The sequence below is a fragment of the Thermobia domestica genome, chromosome 11 (assembly GCF_964235325.1).
Source record: "Thermobia domestica chromosome 11, izTheDome1.hap1.1, whole genome shotgun sequence".
In the NCBI taxonomy this organism is placed as follows: Eukaryota; Metazoa; Arthropoda; class Insecta; order Zygentoma; family Lepismatidae; genus Thermobia; species Thermobia domestica.
Genome location: NC_137464.1, coordinates 251,981,558 through 252,005,067, shown reverse-complemented (window position 1 = coordinate 252,005,067; position 23,510 = coordinate 251,981,558). Strand labels below are relative to the sequence as shown.

Sequence of the window (23,510 nt, the reverse complement as noted above, 5' to 3'; positions counted from 1 at the left end):
GCATTAGTTTTTACTGCTACTAACTTCAGTAGAAGAATACTACTAAGATGAAATATTTTTTATTTGGTTGTTTGTTGAAGTTCAGCGTCCCTTTTCAGTATCGAGCGAGACTATACAAGACGTGGACCTACATTTTAAAGTGGAATCCGAACCACCATAACACGTTCAATGTTTCCCCTCGGGACCCTGTGCATCACCACCAGTGGCAGGGCTTGAAATCTTTCCTTGGAATAATGAAATTATATATTTAAAAGAAACATTTGTCGCTCCCTAGTACTTCTCTCGTTCTATGAGAAAAAAGATTGTAACCAGAGATATAGTAAGTATTTATTACTTTCGGTTGCATTAAACTTAGAGATGGAAACTACCATTGTGGCAACAGAATTCATATCAAAAACTGCTTCCGGCTATCTTTTCTTTACTATGAAATCGGAAATGGTAGTTTCTCACTATTTCCGGTTTACATAGAGGGATAGCGATCGATATGACAATCTTCGAATCCTGGATTCATATATATAAACATATCTCATTATCTCTTATTAGTTTTGCTCTATGGTGATCACTATTGAAATTAGAAGTGGTAGTAAATTTCTACCACAGGATAAAACTTGGAGATAGTCTATTGCGAAGGTACTGAATTCATGCTTCTCGCTTGCTCTATGGTGATTAATACTGAAACCGGGAGTTGTGATCAGGGGCGGATCCAGGACGGACTTCTGGGGGGGTTGTAATACTGCTACTTAGAGATATTTTTACGAGCTGCAACTCTGGGGTGGGTTTTATTTATATATAAAATAAGAGTGTTCTCTTCTGGGGGGCGATCGACCCCTGGATCCTCCCTGATTGTGATACATTTTTCCTACTTCCTGTTTTTGTAGAGAAACAAATGAGTTTCGTTTCACAGTGTAAAACTACGGCAGACTTGCAATCCATGCGAATTGAATATTCAAACTTCAGTACAACAAGTAGCACAACTAAAACTCTTGGTTGGAATAGATTAATAAGATCAAAGATAGAATCTGTTCCTCGGATGCTGCATCCGTATCAAAAAGCCATTATTAGCTATCACTTATCGTTTTTCTTCTATGGCGATAAAGATTGAAAGCAGGAATGGCTAATTTGAACCACTTCCGGCTTGAATAGAGGGTTAAGGGAGGAGACGGAATCTATTTTTAGGATGCTAAATCGATTTCAGAAAACTTCTTGATATATCTTTTATAGTTTTTGTTCTATGAATATAAGTATCCGAACCGAAAGTAGTAGTAAATTTCAAGCATTTCCGGTTACAAAAGAGTGAAGCAGGTTATGACGATATGTTCTCTTAAAACCCTGAATTGATTCCAGAAAATTGCTTGTCGCTATCTATTACAATTTTTGTTTTATCGTGACAAGTGTTAAGACCGAAAATGGTTAATTTGAACACTTTCTGTTCAAATAAAGTGTTAACGAAGAAGTGGAATCTATTCTTGGGATGCTGGATTAATTTTAAAAAATGCATCTCGATATCTCTGACCGATTTTGCTCTATGGAAATTAGTATTACCTATAAAATCAAAAATAGTAATAACCTTCAACCATTTCTGCCTTTGTGGAGTGTTGTGGATTGTAATTGTATTTCCTCTTGAGAACCTGAATCGATTGTAGATGAACCACTTGTCGCTATCTATTACCAATTTTGTTCTGTGGCGATTAATGTTGAAACTTGTAATCGTTAATTTGAACCACTTCTGGTGTGAATAGAGATCATGGGAGAAGGTAGAGCCTATTCTTAGAACGCTTAGTCGATCGCGACTAAGTCGACCACATCACTATTTCTTCAAGCTTTTGCTTTATAAAAATCCGTATTGAATCCCTATTGAATATACTAGTAAATTCAGCCACTTTCAATTTCGATAGTATTGTGCGTTGAGATGATATATAGCTTATATACTCTTGAGACGCTGTATCGATTCGTTTTAAAAAAAACACACTTGTGGCTATCTATTACTATTTTTGTTCTATATCGATCAATGTTAAACCGAAAACAAATTGAAACCAAAAATGGTATTTGAACCACTTACGGTTTTAAATTGAGGATTAATTTAGGAGATCGAACCTATTTTAGGGGCTCTAAATCGACCGCAAGAAACGACTTCTCAATATTTGTTACTGTTTTGCTCTGACACCTCTCGACAGACAGACGGACAAAGCCATTCTAAAGATTCCGACACTTATGCATAGCTTAAGCTGCAAGTGTAATAAGGGCGAATATTGAATATGTTCTTGGGACACTGAATTGGTTCTGGAAAACCGCGTCTTTCTATATGTTACCGTTTGTGTTCTGTGTTGATCAACAGCTGACAGACGAACGGATGGATAGGCAGACAGATGAACATAGCCATTCTATAAGACTTCCTATACGTGTGCATAGTATACTATAGTTTGGAAGTACTAACAAATGAAAGAAATTCAGTTTGTTTTACAAAAATTATCCGTTTTTCGTTTCTCGGTAGTTTTCGTTTTCCGTTTTTCGAAAAAAATTCGTTTTTCGTTTTTTCGAAAAAAAATCGTTTTTCATTTCTCGAAAAAAATTTCGTATTTTCAAAAAAATTTTCGTTTTCCATTTTTCGTTTTCGAAAAATTCATTTTTTGAAAAAGTATTTTTCGAAAAAAATGTGGCCATCCGTAGTATTCATAGCCGAAAGCTCAACTAAAAAGAGGAAGTGAACGCTAAGCAAGCTACAAGAAGGATGTTGAAACAACGCTTCCACTGGCTAATAGAAAAAGGAAAACAAAAGTAGCTACAGGTTTTTGCCTTTTGAGTACTCATATCTTTTTGGGAATATATACTTGATACAACATGCTTCTAAATCTACGCCAGACGTGACCTTTACGCATGAAGGTGAAAAATATTCGTGAAAAGTAAACAGAAGAGTCTAGTTGTATGCTTCTGTTTTCTAACAGTCAACTTTGTGTTCAACTGCAGGAACTGACCTTGATACCTACTACTTGACTGAACACCTTGTAACAAGAGGGCAACTATAATTACCCATAGGTCTCTTGCAGCTACACAGCGAGCTGTGTGTGTTCTGTGTCACTCCCTGGCTATGTTCGCGAAAATATTGTTTGCTTTTCATGCTTTGGGGTAAGGGGTAAGACACCCTTGCACACCTTCGAACATAAAATGATCGAAAGACGACCGATGTTAATGTAGAGTTCATTACAATCAGTGGCGTATACTGGTTTGAAGGCATGGGCTACAACTGACCTTGCATATTATTATTATTATTATTATTATTATTAAAAATGGTAATAATAATAAAAGTATTATAATAATAATAATAATAATAATAATAATAATTACAATATGCATAACAATGAACAAAAAGTGGTTGATGTGTTTTGTTTGATCTTTTGTTTTGAGACCGTTAATGTTTTCCACCGTAAATGAAATTCCATCATACATTTGCGCAGTTAACTTCTTGTGGATTGCGTTCATAAAATGTTAATTTTTACCAATGTCATTTCCCTCAAGAGTCGCCTCTGTTACTGACGTTGGTATTCCGTACCAGTCTATACAAAAATTCTGCAGACATCATTATAATTGTTATGTTTATTATCGCTATCTAAATCTCAAATTTTTGCGTTGTGCAGAGATGGAGTGGGTCAGTGGGTCAAGTTTTCTGACTGGGTCAGCGGGTCGTGGGTCAACAGCATGTGACCCATTGTGACCCACCACCCACCATGACCCACTGACCCACCACCCACCGTGATCCACTGCGACCCACCGACTCCATATGATTTACCGACGAACTCTGCTCACTGCATTGTAGACAGTGTCTTCTGAAGACTGGTAAATTTGTCTTCGTTTCACTTTCAAGACCTTCATTTCCCTTCCTTTTCCATTTGTTCCTGTCTGCTTACCTGAGGTGAGTATATCTAACCAAGTGAAAAAATGAACTTTACAACGATAACGTTGTATGTAATATTAACAATCTGTGCCAATTTACAGAAAGGGATCAGAGGCGAATTATCTGAGCAGTATTATGTATAAAGAAAAAGAAAGACATATGGAGATTTCGAGACATTATTTTTGTAATCGGTAACTAAAAAGAGAGTTGTTACTATAGCAACGTCGTAAATAAATGTACATGTACGTAGACATCTTGTTGAGAAAATAAGTGTATGTATAAAGGTGTAGACATCTTGTTGTATATGCAGAAAAGTTGATTATGTACGCTTCTCATGGTAAAGTATTAAAAACCAGCTAAGAAAGTGTTAAAAAGTTTGAATTATTTTGAAGATTACTAAAATACGAACCAGGACAGACCCCTTACAACTTCAGGCACTTTTGGACTATAATAGCAATAGGACTTTTACTACTACTTAACTTTCGAGACCTGTGAGTCTATAGAGGAGCTAACTACTGGAAAAATTACATTTTTGAATCACTGTAATATATAAGTTATTATATAAAAAATGAATGTAACTAGGTGTGCCTGATCATCACGGTCAAATTGCAAAGTCAAATGAAATTACCTTTGGTATATAGTTAGGCCTTAATCCAAACTGGGATGTTATATTGCTTTCATTATAATGCATAATATCCTAAGGAGGTAGTGAGAATCCGAATTTTTGCGAAAAAAAATTAGTATCTCGCAAGCCATTAAACTTACGGAGCTGAAATTCAGTGTATTAACTCTTTATTGAAAATAAACAGAATGTATCCTGGCATTTTTAAAAATTCTTCTTTATGGGGGTGCATTTTCTATATATGGAAAATTGGTAGTGAGTTGGTTTGTAACAATGATGGAAAACGATGGATGTTATTTAAGAAAAAAAATCAGAAACAAAAAATACAGTGCTTGGCTTCATATATTCATTGCTTTCTACTATAATAATTACTGAAGCTTATGTTTATTATATGGAGCGCTTATAGCACAGGACAATCAACTCATAAAGATATGAGAAAAACAGGTATAAAATTTGTACTGTAAGCTTAATTACACAGAAATTTGAAGTTTGGATTGTACGCATAATTGTATGAAAAATTTTACACTTTTTTCCCTTTACGTTGGTCTACTTACTTTTATTTGTAACTTCGAAATTTCATCCTTTTTTCCACTGAAAAGTATCTATAATTCAACAAGGAAATAATTATACTATGATAATTTAATTGAAATTCATTATAATTTGGCACATGGCAAACAGCACTGTGGTAATTACAAGGGAAGAAGGAGGGAAATTCCCATTCACCTCTGAACACTTTCCAGGAACCTCGTTCCCTTTCGCTTTCTAGACGGGGGAGGGAACTTGGTAATGGTATCAAACCTTCATGTGTAATTACAAAAATTAAATTCAGAAACAAATAAGAGATCATCAGTTTATCAGGCTTTAATTGATAATTTATTCAAAAAATTCCCTATCGTAGGCGTGGTAGATAAAGTTTCTGTTCTCCATGAGTCGATATTGCCAACTGACATGAAAAAGATGTTGTATGGTGATAGAGAGATGATATTTCTTGCTGAGTATTTCATAACTGACCAAGAAAAATCGTTATCAGACTTAAATCTAACAAGCAGATTGTCGATGAGGAGTTGCAGAAATCGGGTAGAAGTATTATCAATTTCCGCGACAGAATGCGAACAGGGATTTCCCCTTATGAATTTACAGCTGACTGATATTAGAAATAGACTAAGTGCTCAAACATCGTCTCACTTGTTCATCAATGTTAATGGCTCACCGCTAGATAAGCTCAAAGTAGACGAGCTAGTTATTTCTTGAGTGAAGGATGGACATCATTCCGCTGTGGATGATTTACCACGAAAAAGTTACCAACAGGAAATAAACCCGATTTCAGATTTGTTTTAAGGTGGAAAATTACGAGTTATGGAAAATGTATACTTGTATTACTAATGGCTTGTTTGTGTTATTCAACTTTGTACCTAATTTTTAGTAAGTCTCTTATTTGCTTTAGGTAAACTGTTTTGAATAAATATTTATAATAATTGCAATTATGCATATTTGTAACTTAAATTCAACGTGATGTTTTAGTGATTACACAAATTACAATTATGAGCATAGTTTATGGAGATGCTCTTACATAGGGTACCCGAGCACCTTTATACACAATGAAAAACTGATTTTTCAAGTGTTTTGTGAGAAAAATACTGTGAACTGAGAAACCATAATCTTTTCCATATTGTACAGGGGTATTTTCCTGCGAATAGAAGTTTCTTTTGTAATGCGTTCAGAAATTAACACTTCCAATAATACTCTCTTAGTCCAAGTATATTTTAGGCACACACTAATTTTTCCCCACCTCGGACAATTTGAATTTCCTCACTGACAAACAGTTTACTATATTATATCGTAAAGGTAAGATCCACCGTTACTGTAACAGAGTGTTGCTTGATCGATAGACTAGAAATTCAAACTCCGATTAGTGAGAATTTTACAGTCTTGTTTTATTACAAGTGTAAACTCTTTAGTCAGTTCAGAAGAGGCCGTGGATCGTGTTCAGAGTTCATGACGATGGATTTTGGTGAGTCAGTCACAGTGGATGAGATTGGTTCATGGTGGGTGGTGGGTCACGGTGGGTCACCGTGGGTGGTGGGTCAGATTGGGTCACGGTGGGTGGTGGGTCAGTGGGTCGTGGGTCACAGTGGGTGGTGGGTCGTGGGTCACGGTGGGTGGTGGGTCACGTTTTCATTGACCCACGCCAAACTCTGGCGCTGTGTTAACAAACGATTCTCGGGCCGTTTTGTTGCGGAGACTTTCGACCCGGGCCCTTTTGATGAGGGGCGTTTAGATTCGGGCCTTCTGGCTCGGGCCTTTTCGTTAAGGAAACATTTTGACCCGGGCCCTTTTGACGCGGGCCCATTTGACTCCGGCTTTATTTGACCCGGTTCCGTTTGACGCAGGGCCTTTAGGCTCGGGTCCCTTTGTCGTGAAACCCTTTTGACCCGGGTTCTTTTTATGAGGGACGTTTAGATTCGGCCCCTTTTGACTCCAGCCCTTTAAACCCGCGCCCTTTTGACGCACGACCGTTTGACTCGGGCACTTTTGTATGGGGACCCTTTGGACTCGGCCCCTTTTTATGAGGAGCGTTATGATTCGGGTCCTTTTGTTGTGGAGACCTTTGAACCGGTCCCTTTTGATGTGGGGCCGATTTCACTCGGGCCCTTTTGTAGCGGGGCCCAATTCGACCCAGGCCCGTTTAATGCAGGCCCTTTTGAGTCGGGTCCATTTGTCGTGGAACTCTTTTGACTGTGGCCCTTTTGATGAGGGGCGTTTTGATTCGGGCCTTCTGGCTCGGGCCCTTTTGTTGAGACCTTTCGACCCGGGCCCTTTTGACGCGGGGCTGTTTAACTCCGGCTTTATTTGACCCGTGTCCGTTTGACGCAGCGCCTTTTGACTCAGGTAACTTTGTCGTGGAACCCTTTTGAGCCGGGCTCTTTTTATGAGGTGCGTTTTGATTTGGCCCCTTTTGACTAGGGCCTTTTTAACCCACGACCTTTTGACGTACGGTCATTTGACTCCGGCCCTTTTCTAGCGGGGCCCCTTTTGACTCTGCTCCTTTTTATGAAGAGGGTTTTGATTCGGGCCCTTATGTTGTGGAGACCTTTCGACCCGGGCCCTTTTGATGTGGGGCCCTTTTCATTCGGACCCTTTCGTAGCGGAGCCCCTTTTGACCCGGGCTCATTTGACGCAGGGCCCTTTCACTCGGATCCTTTTCTCGTGGGCTCCTTTTGACTATGGCTCTTTTTATGGGGGCGTTTTGATTCGACCACTTTTGTCTCGGTCCCTTTTGACGCAGGGTCGTTTGACTCTGGCCCTTTTGTAGCGGAGTCCCTTTTGACTCGGGCCCTTTTTATGAGGGTCGTTTTGATTCGGGGCCTTTTGACTCGGGCCCTTTTGTTGCGGAGACCTTTCGACCTGGGTCCTTTTATGAGGGGCGTTTTGATTCGGGCCCTTTTGACCCGAGCCCGTTTGACGCAGAGGCTTTTGACTCGTGACTTTTTGACGTAGGCCGTTTTGACTCGGGTCTTTCGTCTTTGCCTTTTTGTCTGGCCCTTCTGACATGGAACCATATACAGTATATAACGCAGCAGCTGAAATACCTGGGACAGGGGGCCTGGGGGAGTATGAGTAAATCGATGATCGATCGATCCAGGGCGCAGTAAAATTAGTTACACTACTGTTCATATCTAGTTCTTTCTATTCTCTCGACATCATGTCTGGAGATGAATGTTCTGACTAATAGGCTACAGTGGCGAAAGACGATACACGCTATCAATGATAAATGTTATGACTGTTAATATATATAGGGAATAAAACGAAAAACTCTATATCGGACTCCCCCCCGTTGGAAAAAATTCTGCGGGCGTTAGTGATTATGATGTTGCTTAGTTACTGTATTATATATGTTATATATATGTTCCGTGTATAGTTACTGTATACACGGAATAAATACTTATGTGTTTTATATAATAATGAGAACCTTATTAACATTTATTACAGCTCTTGTTTTACGAGAAACATATTCACGTTCAGCGTAATCAGTTTCCATTCTCAAATAATTACAATGAGGCGAATGAAATAATCCACGCACACGTTTAGGATTTAGAATAGTGTCTTGCAAACATGTCGTAGTAAATCCCTGAAGAGTAAAAAGCGCTAGTAGCAGTAATTAGCTCATTCGTTTCCTATAGTCTCTTAGTGAATTACATAAATCTTACAGATGTTGTATCTCTTTCTTTCTCCTCTCTATACATCATGTCTGGAGATTAATGTATGGACAAATAGGCTACAGAGGCAATTTTAAAAAGTAAGATGATCTACGCTATCAGTGACAGATGTTGTGGTGTTTAACTTAACATATAAGGCAATAATACGCATCTTTTCAGAGATGACAGTGCACTGATGCTTCAAATCTGTGCCTTTACTCCCTATACCTACGTTATTTCCCTAGTCCAAATAAAAACTCTTCAAAATTAATCACAAATTCTTATGCAACCATCCCTTCCTTAGAGTACTGCGCTGTTACATACCCGTCACGGCGATGTAAAGGCACTTTTGGCGACGAGGATACATGTTTATTTATTTGTACTTTCTTTCTGTCGTACACTCATACTCAGTTTTCCAAATGTATGAAATAGGATACAGTATCAACGTAATCCATTAAGCCTGTAGCTCTAGATTTTAATCTCTCCTTCGAAGTATTACTTCGTTGATCTAAGCAACTTGTTGTACTTCAATTTCTGCACTTTTGGCAGGTTCCCTACCTCCAACAACAACATTAAACTTTCATTCTCCTGTTGTTCTCTCTTCAATAACTCCAACAATGTAAATATAGGCTATTTCGATGTTCATGAGACAATTTCTGAGCTTCCACAATTGAGGCCTATTCCGGAAGAAGGGCACTTAGGCCTATCTGCCCTTTTTCCGGAAATCATTGAAAAGGAACTGCCATGTTATACTGTAGGTGGTGTGAAAATTTCATCTCGATATATTTATTTCTGGCAAACTGGCGATATTGTTTTTGTAAGCCTTTGCACTACTGTTTTGGCGCACTGCTGACTTCAGACCCTAGCAGCGGTAGCTTCTTTCTTATTTGACTGTTTGGAAAAGAACCTCAGCAAGTTTCAGAACTAAGAACAGTAGTATTGTTCTCAGATGCTACAGGTAGACAAAACAGAAACACTACAATAAGAAAATGTTGTTCTTGGTTCGCTAAAGTTCATAAAGTGGAAATAATTTGTTTATATCCTGTGCGTGGACACTCGTTTAGCCAGTGCCACCGCAACTTCGGGTTTGTTCGAAACAAAATAAAAAAACTTGGAGGGAATCGGATCTGCTAACCCATGGTTAGAAGCCATCGTTACCTGTCGTCAGAATACATCTCCTTTTGAATTGACAATGGATAAAGATTTGATTAAGGATTGGGACTCGGCTCTTGAACCTTTCTTTCGTTCCAATCCATCATCAAAAACTTCAAACTACACCATTATGTAATATGTAATGATAAAGTACACTGCATCAGGCGTTCTGCTATGTTCTATTACGTGCATGCCAACATCATCTTATCTTTCAAAAACTAATATCGAAGAATTAAGTGATATTGACCCTAAGCCTGTCCCTTTTGTTGAAGTGAGCGAACAGAAATAGAAAGATGTTCGGTCTTTACTGAAGTTCTTGTCAGCTGAAGACAACAACTGGATTGAATATATATTGAATGAGTATGAACAGGACTAAATCCATAATACATCTATTGCCATGGGTAATAGCTTATATTTGCTTTATTTAGAATAAAGACATTATTGTGATACATTAATCGTGTGCTATTTACTCAACCAACAAGGATTTTCGAAAAAAGGGCACATAACATTTTATACAAATATGTTTATAAATATTTAAAATAAAATAATTTTTCATTTAATACAAGCTATTTATTAGGCAAACAGATCATTTATATTAAGAAAACCTGTAACAGGTATTTGCAAGCTTATGCTATTGTTATGTATTCTAATAAAAATATTAAGGCTCTTTTTCTCCATTCACGAAAACAGTCTATGTGCCCTTCTTCCGGAATAGGCCTCAATTATATGACAAACACGAAGTTCAACATAAGACCAACACACACGTTATATTCCCGGTGGCTCATTAACAGATTCGATTCAAAGGTAGACATATTCTGAGAATCTGATTTGTTCTTTCAATGAAACGCCATCAGAGCGCAGTACTCGTTTCGCCTAGCTAAGATGATTTTTGATAAAAATGAAAGTAGTGCATCTACTTCTCCCTTTGTTGCTCGTATTGTAGTTGTTTTCATTGATGCGTTTTCGTTAATATTAAATTATTTTACGAAATAACTGAATTCGCATTAAAAATAAAATTCCCAAGAAGAATCACAAACTCAAAAGCATCCCTTCGTCTTAACAGTAGGCGAAACAGAAATAGGCAGAACAGGAATTCCTGTTTCGCATACAATCTTGATAACGTAGAAATCTTGATGTATACTGCTAGGAGGCTAGTAGGCGAAACAGGAATAGCCAAAACAGGAAAACACCGACAGAAAAGTAGTTGAATACGCAATGCCTCGTCCCCTATTCCAGATAATAATTATGTGGAATTATTGATCAATTATTACATTTTAAAGTTTTTTCTCCTCTATGGAATTATATTTCTTTCTTATGTCGGAAAAAGTGAGATTTTGAAATACGACTCTTCATCAAATATAGTGATGAGTACGGTTAGGATCTTGATGATTTTGCATCTTTTTTCTGGATTAGTATAAACATTGCTCGTTGTGTTATAAATCCTGTTTTATTAAAAAGAAGTAATTTAAGACAAACTTGTTTATGCATTTTTTTTTGCATTTTTTGCCCATTTCTGTGTATAAGTGCATTTTTTACAGTTTTTTTTGGGCATTTTACATGCATATTTATTCTTACTTTTAACTGCATAATTTTCATTTTTCTTATAAAAACAAGAGCTCCTCCATGGCTAAGCGGTTAGCGTAAGCGCCTTTGGCGTGGGAGGCCCGGGTTCGATTCCCGGCGGGAGCTCATGTGGTTCGGATTCCACGTTAATCAGTAGGTCCACGTCTCATATAGCCTCGCTGCTGAACGGGACGTTAAACTCAAAATCAACTCAACTCAACTCTTATAAAAACAATAAATTGAAGCAGAATGCTTCCGCCTACACAAAATAAAATGCAAGGAAAATCGCTCTACACGATTCTAGTTCGAAGATTCGTTGGAGCAGGCGTGGCCAATGTCCGCAGACCGCAGTCTCTGGCGATTAGTCACATGAAGCGAAGGAGTGAGAGTTCAGTGACCTTAGGATTCACTGTTAACCTTAACGTGAAAGTCTCTAATTCGCCCAAGAAAAGTGTAAAATCTGATAAAAATCACTTACAATGTGATCACCTTAGTTGTACCAATAATATACTAATAAATAGGTCAAAAACCCAGGTGGGTTTTAAAGTGGGTTTTTTCAGGTGGGTACAAGCCGAAACACCCCACCGGATTTTTCCGGGCTGGGCCCACTTGGGCAAACCCTGTTAAAATGCCGAAGATAAAAGAGAGAACTGCTTCCAAGCTTAAATGATTTGTGAGTGAATTTGGAGGTGAAAAAGTATTTACAACAAATGGAAGTGTTCTCCACTGCAAGGTGTGTGATACTGCTGTTTCAACCGAAAGAAAATTTACCGTTGAGCAGCATGTTTCAAAGGACAAACACACACGGGAACTTAAGTTGCGTGCGAAACGAGAGGCAAACGCCGCGCATAAACTTCTCCCGCAGTGTGGTACATCATCCAAAAATCAGTTTTTTTTTTTTCCGAAGATTTGTGCGAAGCATTTATTTGTTCTGACATTCCGTTGAACGTAGTGGACATCGTGACATTGCGTGCCTTTTTGAAAAAATACACTTGTAAACCCCTCCCTGATTCTACGACATTAAGGAAGAATTACGTGAAGAAAATTTACGAGAAGACAATGCAGTGTATTAAACAAGAAGTGGACGGAAAGAAAATATGGGTGTCCATGGATGAAATGTGTGATTCGGAGGAACGAAATGTAGTGAATGTTGTTGTTGGAGTGATGCAGGAGGGTGGGCCGGGTAAAACATTTCTTTTGAATTGCGAAGTTCTGGAAAAGGTCAATTATTCCACGATCAGTAAGTTATTTGATAGATCAATGCATCTCTTATGGCCTAATGGCGTCCTTTACGAAAACGTGCTGCTCTTTGTAACTGATGCTGTACACTATATATTAAAAGCAGCGAACTCACTGCAGGCGCTATATTCGAAAATGATTCACATTACGTGCCTCGCGCATGGTTGCTACAGAGTGGCTGAAGAAATATGTGTGCAGTTTCCTGATGTTGATAAACTCATAGGAAGTGTAAAGAAAGTGTTCAGTAAGGCCCCATCACGTATAGCTGCTTTTAAGTCTGAGCATCCTGAACTCTCTAATATATATGGGTAATACACTAATAAATAGTAACGGACGATTCTCTGTGAAAGCATTTTTTTTTTCAAATTATGGTGCATTTTTAGACTTTTAGTGCATAATTGCATTTTTTATTTTGCATTTTGCATTTATAGTGCAATAAAAACCTAACCCTAATGATGAGAAAGACCAAGACCAAGACCCGGGTGGTCTTGGTCTTACACATCCAGTCTTGGTCTTGGTCTTTCTTTCAAGAGTCTTGCAAGTCTTGCTTTTAAGAAATCTTATGCTTTTCATAGGAAAATTTCACTCTGGATATAAGGGATAATAAATTCTACAATGCACCAATAGTAACGGAAATACAGTGTATGTTTCTATATGTAATATAGTTTACCTGTAATGATAGTGTACATGCGCAACATAGGCGATGACCTTTATTTTTTTAATGGGTGCCCACGCTTTACTACTTATAAGATAAATCATAACGTTTCGTAATCTTTTTATATTTTTTAACAGATCCAACAGTCCACTGGTTCCCAAATTGGGGAGGTTATCCCTGATTGGGGAGGTTATCCCTGAGACGCATGAAAAAAATCAAGACGGTGCAGATTATTGAAATATCATAAATTGCAATTTTTTACACTCTAAAGGCGTCAGATTTTTTTTTCCTTTTCAACCATGATTAGCTATCTTTATATTGAACAAACTTTCAATTAAATATTGAGATTTTGTTTTACTGATTGCAATATGTACTCTATGGAGCAGAAACATGGACATTACGCAAAAGCGATGAAAAAAATTGCAGGCTTTCGAAACGTTGGCATGGAGAAAAAAGGAGATAATTAACTGGGTTGAACGGAAAACGAATGATAAGATGTTAGAAATAGTAGCAGTACGGGGAAAATGAAGAATTTTAGATATTATTAAGAGGAGGAAGAAAAACTGGTTGGGATATTGGGTAAAAAGAAACTGTATTCTGAGGGACGTGCTAGAGAGTATGGTGGAAGTAAAGAAAGGGAGGGAGCGAAAGAGACTGTATTGAAGAAAGGTTGGAAAGAAAATTGCTGCACCAAGACGAAGAGACTAGCTGAGGACCACCGTACATCGAAGCTTCTCAATTGCAGCAAGTAACCTGCCAATAATGGCAGAATAGTTATGATGATGGTGATGATATGTTTAGCAATATTGGCCAAAAAAGATAAAAAAAAAAAATAAAATAATAATTATTATAATCAAACCTCTTAATATTTTAGAATAATTTGAGTGAAAACTGAAAACTACTCAACTGTTTATCTTTTGTGTAAACTCAATTTATATAAATACTTTTGACCTATATTAGAAATACAAAATAACGGTATCAAACTCCAAGTTATTTGAAATAACTACAAAATCACTCTCACTTGAGAATATGAATTATTTATTGTTGTATAACATTATATCACTCAATTCTCTATGTGCCTTATACCTAAGGAGGCTAAAAGTTGTAATGATAAACAATTACTCAACGTATGAGCATCCGCCCATGAAATCAAACTTGTGATTACATGCACTAAGTTTTTGTCATGAAAATGTTATTTCGATATTAATTTTATGAGCATGCATTAAAAATTTCAAACGGATGCTTGAGCCTCGGAGCCAAGGCCATACCCATGTAGTCAGCACCTACAGTAGGTGTACGGAATTACCGATGTTCAATACTACATTTCCCTTTAGTCTTGGAAGAACATCACTAATATGCTTTGAAATGAAATGAAATGTCTAGTTTAACGTCCCACGTTTATGCACCAAGGCTAAGGGAGACGGCAATAATAATAAATGACTGAAATGGTGGAATGAAGAAAGCAAAAGGAAACGGAAAAACGCCGAGAAAATCCACGAACACGGTGTTTGTCCACCAAAAACGCTCACATGGCGCAAGATGACACGTATGTGGCTTGTGAACGAGCAATATATACAGAAAACGCTAACAACCAATTCGGAAAACGACGTACTGTAGCTATATGCTACAGGGGCAGATCGACTCACACGGATTGCATAAACTACTGGGAACACATTCACTCCAGCGGTATTTTTATTGAAGCCAAGAAATTCATGTGAATTATGTGATGATATTTCCCCTGCCTTTTTACATTCTGTAAAAAAGATGAAGTAGTGGCGGTACTTGCGCAAGAGTCTTGGTCTTGCTTTTGCATCGGGATTTCTGGTCTTGGTCTTGGTCTTGCATGCAAGACTCTTGTAAAAACTGCAAGACCAAGACCCTTGCGCTCATCACTGGTCAGATAGTTGACGAACAGTACTTTACAATAGAACTGCAAATAACAACACTCGTCTTTTTTATTTTGCAAGTTTTGACATAGAAAAATCAGTTCCAAAATTTCCTTCAGGTTCCCACAATACAGAAGGTAAGATTACCACTCATTCTAGCTTTGGAACTTCATGTATAAATACTACTGGGAAGGTAATATTTATTTAAAGTAAGGTTTTACCATTGTAGCAATGTTAAAAAGTACAGTATGCTTTGATAACTTTTCGCTTTTCTTACATTTAGTTTATTTAGGCAAGGAAAAAACTAACTCTATGGCCTATGGAACCCGGAGGTTCAATGCCGCATTCACGAAAGCTCTCCACTGACTTCTATCCTTAGCTTACTGCATCCAGTTTCCACTTTGTATTCCAATCTCTGCGAGATCCATCTTGATATTGTCCTCCCATCTGCGCCTAGGTCTTCCTAATAGTCGTTTTCCGATTGGTCTTCCATTCAAGACTTTGAAAGCGTTTCTACTTTCTTCCATTCTAGCTACATGACCTACCCACCTAAGCCTCCTAGACTTGACGACCCTAACAATGTTGGATAAACCGTATAAATTATGTAGTTCCTCGTTATGAAGTTTCCGCCATTCCCGTAGCCTAAAGTAAAATCAGAGATTATACTTATTTAAAAAGAAGTCTTGAAAATAAATGAAAATTTTATTTTATTTTGCACTAAATTAAGAATCTCTGGGGGAACGATTCTAAACGTCTTATTCCCCTCGGTCGGTACGACTTTGCAAAGTCGTAATTTTGTTTCTTCCATTAGTTTATTTTTATTACAAGAAATTGAGGTAAAAATAAATGTAGATAAATGATTGAAAGAATGGGTTATATACTACTATATTCTTCTATTTAAAATTGCAGAGGTCCGTTCTTTGATTCTGTCTGAGGCGCCACATTACTGAAAATTAATCAACAATAGCTGTCAACGCTGCATGTTCAAATCTTGATTTGAGCGTAAAGCCTGTCTCAGACGGGACTGAAGTAAGGCTACGATTCACGATCTAAAATTCACGACCTTACTTAACGATCGTGTAAGAGGTAATTTAGGTCAGGTTGAAATTTTCTGCTGTTTTTATTTGGATCCTGACTTGGAAGAAATAGAAGCAGTTTCTATTTTCTTCTGGACTTCCATACAACTACCAATCAGAAAAGAGTAGCGCCTGACGACATTCAACTTTATTTCTTGTTGTAATTACAAAACAATGATGCCTGGACAAGAGAAATATTAATAATATGAATAGGATCATATGAAAAAAAAAATGAATTTTTAGATAATATGAAGCACGATTTATATTATTTTAAAAAAAACTGCAAGAATAAAGACCTTAGAGAAGGTATGCAGTGAAGTAAGTAGTGTCTGCCCGAACAGAACAGGTGTGAACAAATATAATTAAATCTTTTAAAAGAATAAAAATAGCTTATTTAAGTATGTTGTGCAACTTGTATACCAAAAAATGTAACATGTTTTTTAAAAAAGCGTGCAGGTTTACTTTGGCGGAACACTCGAAATAATTGTTCAAAAATTAGAATTCCTTTACTAATTTCCTTCTTATTGTTTTCTAAATTATTTGTGCTGGGCGACATGAAAATATCCACAATGCATAGTTAAAATTCAAGGGGGTATCATAAGCAATTGTTGAAGAATTATAATTCTTTACTATTTGCCTATAAATACAGCGTCCGGATGCATACATAAAAACTACAACCCAAAAGACACAAAACAATCTGCGCTAGGTCGCCACCAAAAAGCACGAATGCTATCTAACCGAAGCTGGGGGGGGGAGTGTTAGCGAGGGGGTGCGTCAGTGAAGGTGGGTATCCGCATAAGCGAGGGTAGTGAAAAAATGGGTTTTGGCAGTGATACGAGTTTGAATAGCATTTGTCATGGTATCATACTGGTAGCGTTTCACTTGTAAACAAAATACAACTTCTGTACACTTGTGCAGAAATTCACCGCCGGTGGAAAATAGCTTTTATACAGGCATCTTTCATAGGAACTTACTTATTTTATCCGTCGAAAAGCATTTGCAATAATTTTACACTACTAATTCTACACATATAAACATAAAATTCAGGTGTGGTACGCGAAAAGTAAACCGGCACCAGAAACAGAAACAATGAGAGTTAACTCTCAGCAATGTTGTGTGTCCGTCGTGCAATTTTAGGGAACAGTTCTACAATGCTGACACAATACAGAATGTCCGGGTGTAGTGCATGAGAGGAGCTCCCGGCACGGTTAAGTTTACTTTATGGGTTATGTGGACATTTTTTTGTGGGTAGTGAGCTGAGCGGATACACTCAGTACCTATACTAGAAAATTGCTCTTTCTTTATTTTAGCTTTCCGCGCCTGATAACTGTCCTCATTTACATATGTGGACAAGTCATTTGATTTTCACTTCTACAATCTGGTGAATACAAGGATCTACAGACCTTTTTTCAGCTGATACATACTCCCTCTTGTTCGTATCTTGCTGCCGAATTTTCAACTAATTACTAATTACAATAGCGTGTGGAATTCTGAATACTCCACACTGTAGATTTTTTGTAGGAATGAGAATCTTCTGTATGTAGTTCATTATTCACCATTGAAAATACTGCGCTTTATTGTGCATTATTGGGGCGAAGAATTCACTCCCTGACCAGCAGCTCCTCTTTACTCTTTCTCTCTCGTTTTTTGGGGGGAGGGGAGGGCGGATTTTGTTTCAACAACGGAGCAGATATCACTGCTACGGCTATTTCATCTTCGGATGAACTCATATTCTGAAATAGATAAACAATAATATTTACAATTACGAGAGTTGATTGCCCTGTGCGTAACACATTCTTCAAGTGTTTTTGTCTGTTTAACACACCAACCACGAGAGGCTCTGCTGGTAAAACCTACCTAGTTTTAAGGATCGTCTGAGACACCTACATCACCTCAGGATAAGAGAAATTGTATGGAAGTTTGAGTTAAGCAACACTGTTAAGTTGTAGCCTGGATTGACGCCTTAGTTCAGATCCGTGTGAGACGGGCTTAAGGAAATCGCAGCTCCTCCGCTCAGCTGCCCGCACTTCCCTTCTGTAATACGCACAGAACAGTCGATCACGCTAGCAGTGGTTGCGAACGTTGTGTGATGATGGAATGCATATACACAAGAGGTAAAGCAAGCGAACAGTAGAAACGAAACGACAATATAATAATATTCTAAATATTATTAAATATCTTAAGGAGCAAGAAACACTGAATGACATTTGGTGGTTCACGTGCTCTTGCGAACGGCACAAGGCGACACCACTGACGGAAAGTTGTAATAGACTTTTACTGCTTCCGGTTTTAGTAATTTACAGAGTAAAGAATATAGATGAAATGTAATCTTGGTTGCGTAACCGATAATAGAGAACCGCTTCTCCATATGCATGTTACCGTTTTTGGTCTATAGTGATCAATGTAAAAAACAGTAATTGTTCATTTTTATCACTGGTTTGATTATTGCCTAGGTAATCAAACTCAATCCCTAACTTGGACTCACTAGTTAGTGAATAAGTTTAGTGGTGATCTATCCAGTAATTCTTAAAAAGTTGTTGTCTTGCGGACGGACTGTGGTTTACCCAAACTCCGTCATATATTTACAATCTGCATAACAATATTTGTTCCTAGTTGAAATACTTTCGGCTACAAAATAAAAATGGTTTCCTGTTTCTATTCTCCTGAAAATTCAAATCCATTCTAGAGGAGGAAAGTTCGTGCCGAAATGAAAACTTTCTTCTTCGAGCACACATTTTTGTCATGGTGAAATCCCTAGTATTCCCTCGCCAATACGCACACTGGGAACAATAAACGCGTTAACCCATTTCAGTAATAATTTAGTAGCATCTGTGTAACTTTACAAAAGAAATGCTCAGATTATTTGATTATTTATTTATTTGTTTTTGAAATCCTCGGATACAAATCGTAATCCGTTAGCGTCTTTCTAAAGTATGACTTCTCTTGAAGAAAAAAAAGAAGAAGAAGAAGAAGAAGGAAATTAATCCAAAAATCTGAAACTCTAAACTAAGAAGAGTAGAAAAGTTGGTTAAAAAATAAATAAAAGCACCCAGTGGAACTCGAACCAGGTTCAAAAATTTGAATTCCAATCGAAAGAAGGAACTAAACATGCACGACTATCGAAACACATTGTAGAACTACCTTTCAGTTGTATTGCTAAGGATGAAACTCCTTAAAATCCTCTTTGTTTTTTTTTTTTTCACTATTTTCTTTGGGTATTTCTTTAACTAAACAAAGTTTTCTTCATTTGTCAAATACTATTTTGCTCTGAAACTAACATTACATTAAGTAATGGAAAAAGGATCTAAATATTTCAAACAGCAAACAAGGTATGTTGGGAAGACTTCACTACTCTTTCTTTATGACTTTCCCTCCTACAGCTTCAAACGCGTTGTTGCCAAACTCACAATTTTAAGTGACTTACAATTTTTTGTGGTGTCACACGAAATGTGGAAAGAGACTATGTTCAATCGACTTGTGTTAGTGAACAAGAAAATCAGTATGCGGGAGAAACCCTCGATCGCAACCGTACCGTACTTATGGGTGGGAAGTAGAGACAAGGCAACACAACACGTTGTGGATAATGAGACGAAATATGGAGCGAGTTCGATGAAAATATGCCTAGAAGCACAACATATACTACAATGTAACATTATATTCGATAATACTGTGACAAGTGAGGGCAGAGGTGTAGCACATAACGACAGAGGGGACGGGTAAGTAAAAATGGTAATATAATTCAGGAAAACGGAGATGGAATACGTCAGGGAATGGTAGAGTAATAATACATGGTCAAGTAATCAATCATAAACTATAGACAGCCTGTAGACGATACCGTGAAGCATAAATGGAAGAAAGAGAGCTATGGAGGGGATTGTTCGTAGAGTTCGGACCCCCTCCCGTCGTAACGTCCGATATATATGGACTGTTGTATACATGTAGGCATTCATTTTTATGTATTTATGATGATGATGATGATGATATAAAGTAAGACAATAATATACGCCCCTGTGTGTAAATGCACTGCAAAGTCCAATACATCACTATACATTGATAGGTCAGTTCAGGAGGTTGGGGGCCTCTGCCCCCTCGCCTCTCTACTCCCCACCCATGCACTTGACCATGTCCGTGATGTTTGTTTGAGAATAACTCTGGAACGCCTTTGAGCCAAGCTTGGTACACATATGAGTTACAATATCGAATAACATTATGCGTGAGGATAGGAGTAGCTGATCCCCTGAGATGAGAGTCGGAAGGTAAGGGTGATGTGTAAAAATTATCGTAAACGACCGATATTAATGTCTTTGTGATCATTGAGATGAAGATGCCATTTGATTCCAAATTTGGTCCTCAGTAGCGGATGAGATGCAACAAGACCTTCTACTGGTTTGGAAAAGATGACCTGTAAAGATAATCGTAAACGACAGATATTATTGTGAAATTATTATTTTTCGTGATCGATAAGACGAATAGTGATACTCGTGAAGTCGTTCAACTCCAAGTTCAGACCCTGTCGGCATGGCTAGTAGGAAGGTGTGGTAATTAAAGTATGGAAAATGATAGATTATTGTCGAAACCATACTATTTGCTGCCAGAAAACAGCTGACCCGTTTAGTATTACTTTCCGAACACAGTACCCATTTTAAACTCCGTTTTTTATGATGTTACTTTGATTAAGGGACCTGTTCTAGGGAGATAGGGTGTTTCAACATTTATGTCATTTTTCTATCATTAAACTTCCATTGAAATTCGTATCCTAAGGAGGAAGAGTATTATAATATTTTTTTCGCATAAACTTATTCTCTCCGTGCGAAGAACGGAAATTTCAGCCTAGTATTATTTCAATAAGCAAACTTAGAAATAGGGGAACTCCTTTTTTACCTACTTTTCCATGATCGATTTCAATTGCATCCGATAATGATGGTCCGAATGCTCCTAAGAAAATATAAACTATGTTTTAATAAAGTCTAATGTTTTTATTTATTCATTTATATTATACAGAAAAATGGTTTAATTTTATGTTCCATGACTGTGTGTCGTGGATAGTGATGGGTAAATTCCCGGGAAGATATTTTTCGGGAATATCCGCAGGGAAAATTTCTGGGAAGATTCCCAAAATGGGAATTTTTCCGGGAATGTATGTACAATCACAAAGAAAATTGCATTCTATTACTACATTATGATTTCAAACTTAAATTCGTTTTTTATCACAGTATATTATTACAGTTGTCTCCAGAGGATTCTTTAAAATATATATTCTGAACGGTATTGTGTTATTTTATTAATATTTTATTATATTTAGAGAGTACGCATAAATGTATATTTACTTACAATGTGTTCTATGAAAGTAAATATGTGGAAAAAATGGTATAGTAAGTCCACATATTTTTACGCCGCTAAACAGTTTAAATTTATAAGTAAGTGGATTTTCTAAACTTCACTCTACTACTGATATTATAAACATATTCATTTTTTTTAAATGTTATAAACAAATTAGATTGGATAACTGCCAGAAGATACATGTCTCACCAATTCATCAACATTTGCGCATACATATTTATGTTCACAAAATTTGCAAGACACTGGCTTTATAATTTAGCACGTAACATTGCCACACACGACCTTTCTTCCTACCTATTTCTCGAAATTTCATGCGTTAATTCACATGTAAGGAAGTCCGAGTACCTCTTCAGAAATTCGAGTCAGAGACAGGAGACAGACCAACGTCTGTTACTAACGGTGGTTCGGGGTGGATTGATAGTATTTCATCTCTATTTCTACATAATTTCTACATTACAAAATGGTTCCTTTTCATTATTTGTAAATTAGTACGTTCCTACTTTTTAGTGCAAATGGAAATGGAACTAATAAATCATATTATTAGTTATATAAAGTACCGTCAACAAATTTTATTTTTTTAACCTCCAAATTATTTAAAACTTAGAAGTAAATCATAATAAATAAAAATAAAGTAATTAGTCATACAGTTTTTATAATTTGGAAGATAAATTTAAAAAAATGAAATAAATTCCTTCCCGGGAATTTATATGCCAGGGAAAAACCCAGGAATATTTCCATTTTTTATTTTCCTTCCCACCGGGAATATTCCCACTGCCCGTCGCTAGTCGTGGACAAAGGAGGGGTGTTGATGAGATGTATGATATTGGTGGAATGATAAAAGTGCAAGGAAACTGGAGAACATCGAAAAAAACACGCATACTGTGTTCGTCTACTAAAACTGGATTTGGAGGCCGCGGTGGCTCAGTGGTAGAGCATTCACATTTTGCGCATGGGGTCCCGGGTTCAAACCCTACTCCCGCCAAGTGAACTTTGTGGTGGACGAACACCGTGTGCGTGGGTTTCCTCGGGGTTCTCCCGCTTCCACCATTTCATTCATTTCTCATCATCACCGCCTCTTTTAGCCTAGCTGGCATAATCGTGAGACGGAAAACTAAAAAATTTCATTTCATTTCATAAAACAGGATTTGACTTATGAGATTATCATTGAGCAGACAAACAAACAAATGCTGATTGAGTCGAGTGGTAGACGCTCGCTTCAAAATTGATATGCTATTTTTAACTAACTCACTCTATGGCCTATGGAACCCGGAGGTTCAATGCCGCGTTCACGAAAGCCCTCCACTGGCTCTATCCTTAGCTAACTGGATCCAATTTCTATTTTGTATTCCTGATTCTGCAAGATCCATCTTAATATTGTCCTTCCATCTGCGCCTAGGTCTTTCTAATGGTCATTTTCCGATTGGTCTTCCAGTCAAGACTTTGAAAGGGTTTTTACTTTCTTCCATTCTAGCTGCATGACCTGCCTACCGAAGCCTCCTAGACTTGATGACCCTAACAATGTTTGGTAAAGAGTAAAAATATAACATACGTACAGAGTTACTTAAAAAGATTGGGATGTCTGCTTACCGTCTTTACTGGCAATTCCTCTTTATGCCATAAGGTATCCACCCAAATGCAAACAAAAATGAAGGAGCATGCTGTATATATACCGAATGTGAAAAGGCCCTCTCCATTTCCTACAAGAATAGTGCACACCACTGCTAGAACCTGGAAATAAATTTTTAAAAGTAAAAGCATTATCTCTGGAGTGGCGGCGGGAAGTCAGTACATGAAGAGAGTCTCGAATTTAAATCAATATATTGTCTCTAAGTGCGCTTTCACATTAGATGTTGTGAGCCGCTCATGTGAACCTGTACTCTGAAGGCATTGAA

The 23,510-nt window shown here is 37.4% G+C and overlaps 2 protein-coding genes across 3 annotated transcripts in view; one reads left to right on the top strand and one right to left on the bottom strand.

Annotated features, from left to right (window-relative positions):
• Adsl (adenylosuccinate lyase) overlaps positions 1 to 23,510 on the top strand; it is a 647,432-nt gene that overhangs the window by 278,636 nt on the left and 345,286 nt on the right. The window lies entirely within an intron of this gene.
• LOC145663801 (uncharacterized) overlaps positions 1 to 23,510 on the bottom strand; it is a 103,273-nt gene that overhangs the window by 40,449 nt on the left and 39,314 nt on the right. The window contains exon 3 of the mRNA XM_081729890.1: positions 23,206 to 23,346. Within this exon, the coding sequence (XP_081586016.1) occupies positions 23,206 to 23,346 (141 nt within the window). The remainder of the gene's footprint in view (positions 1 to 23,205; positions 23,347 to 23,510) is intronic.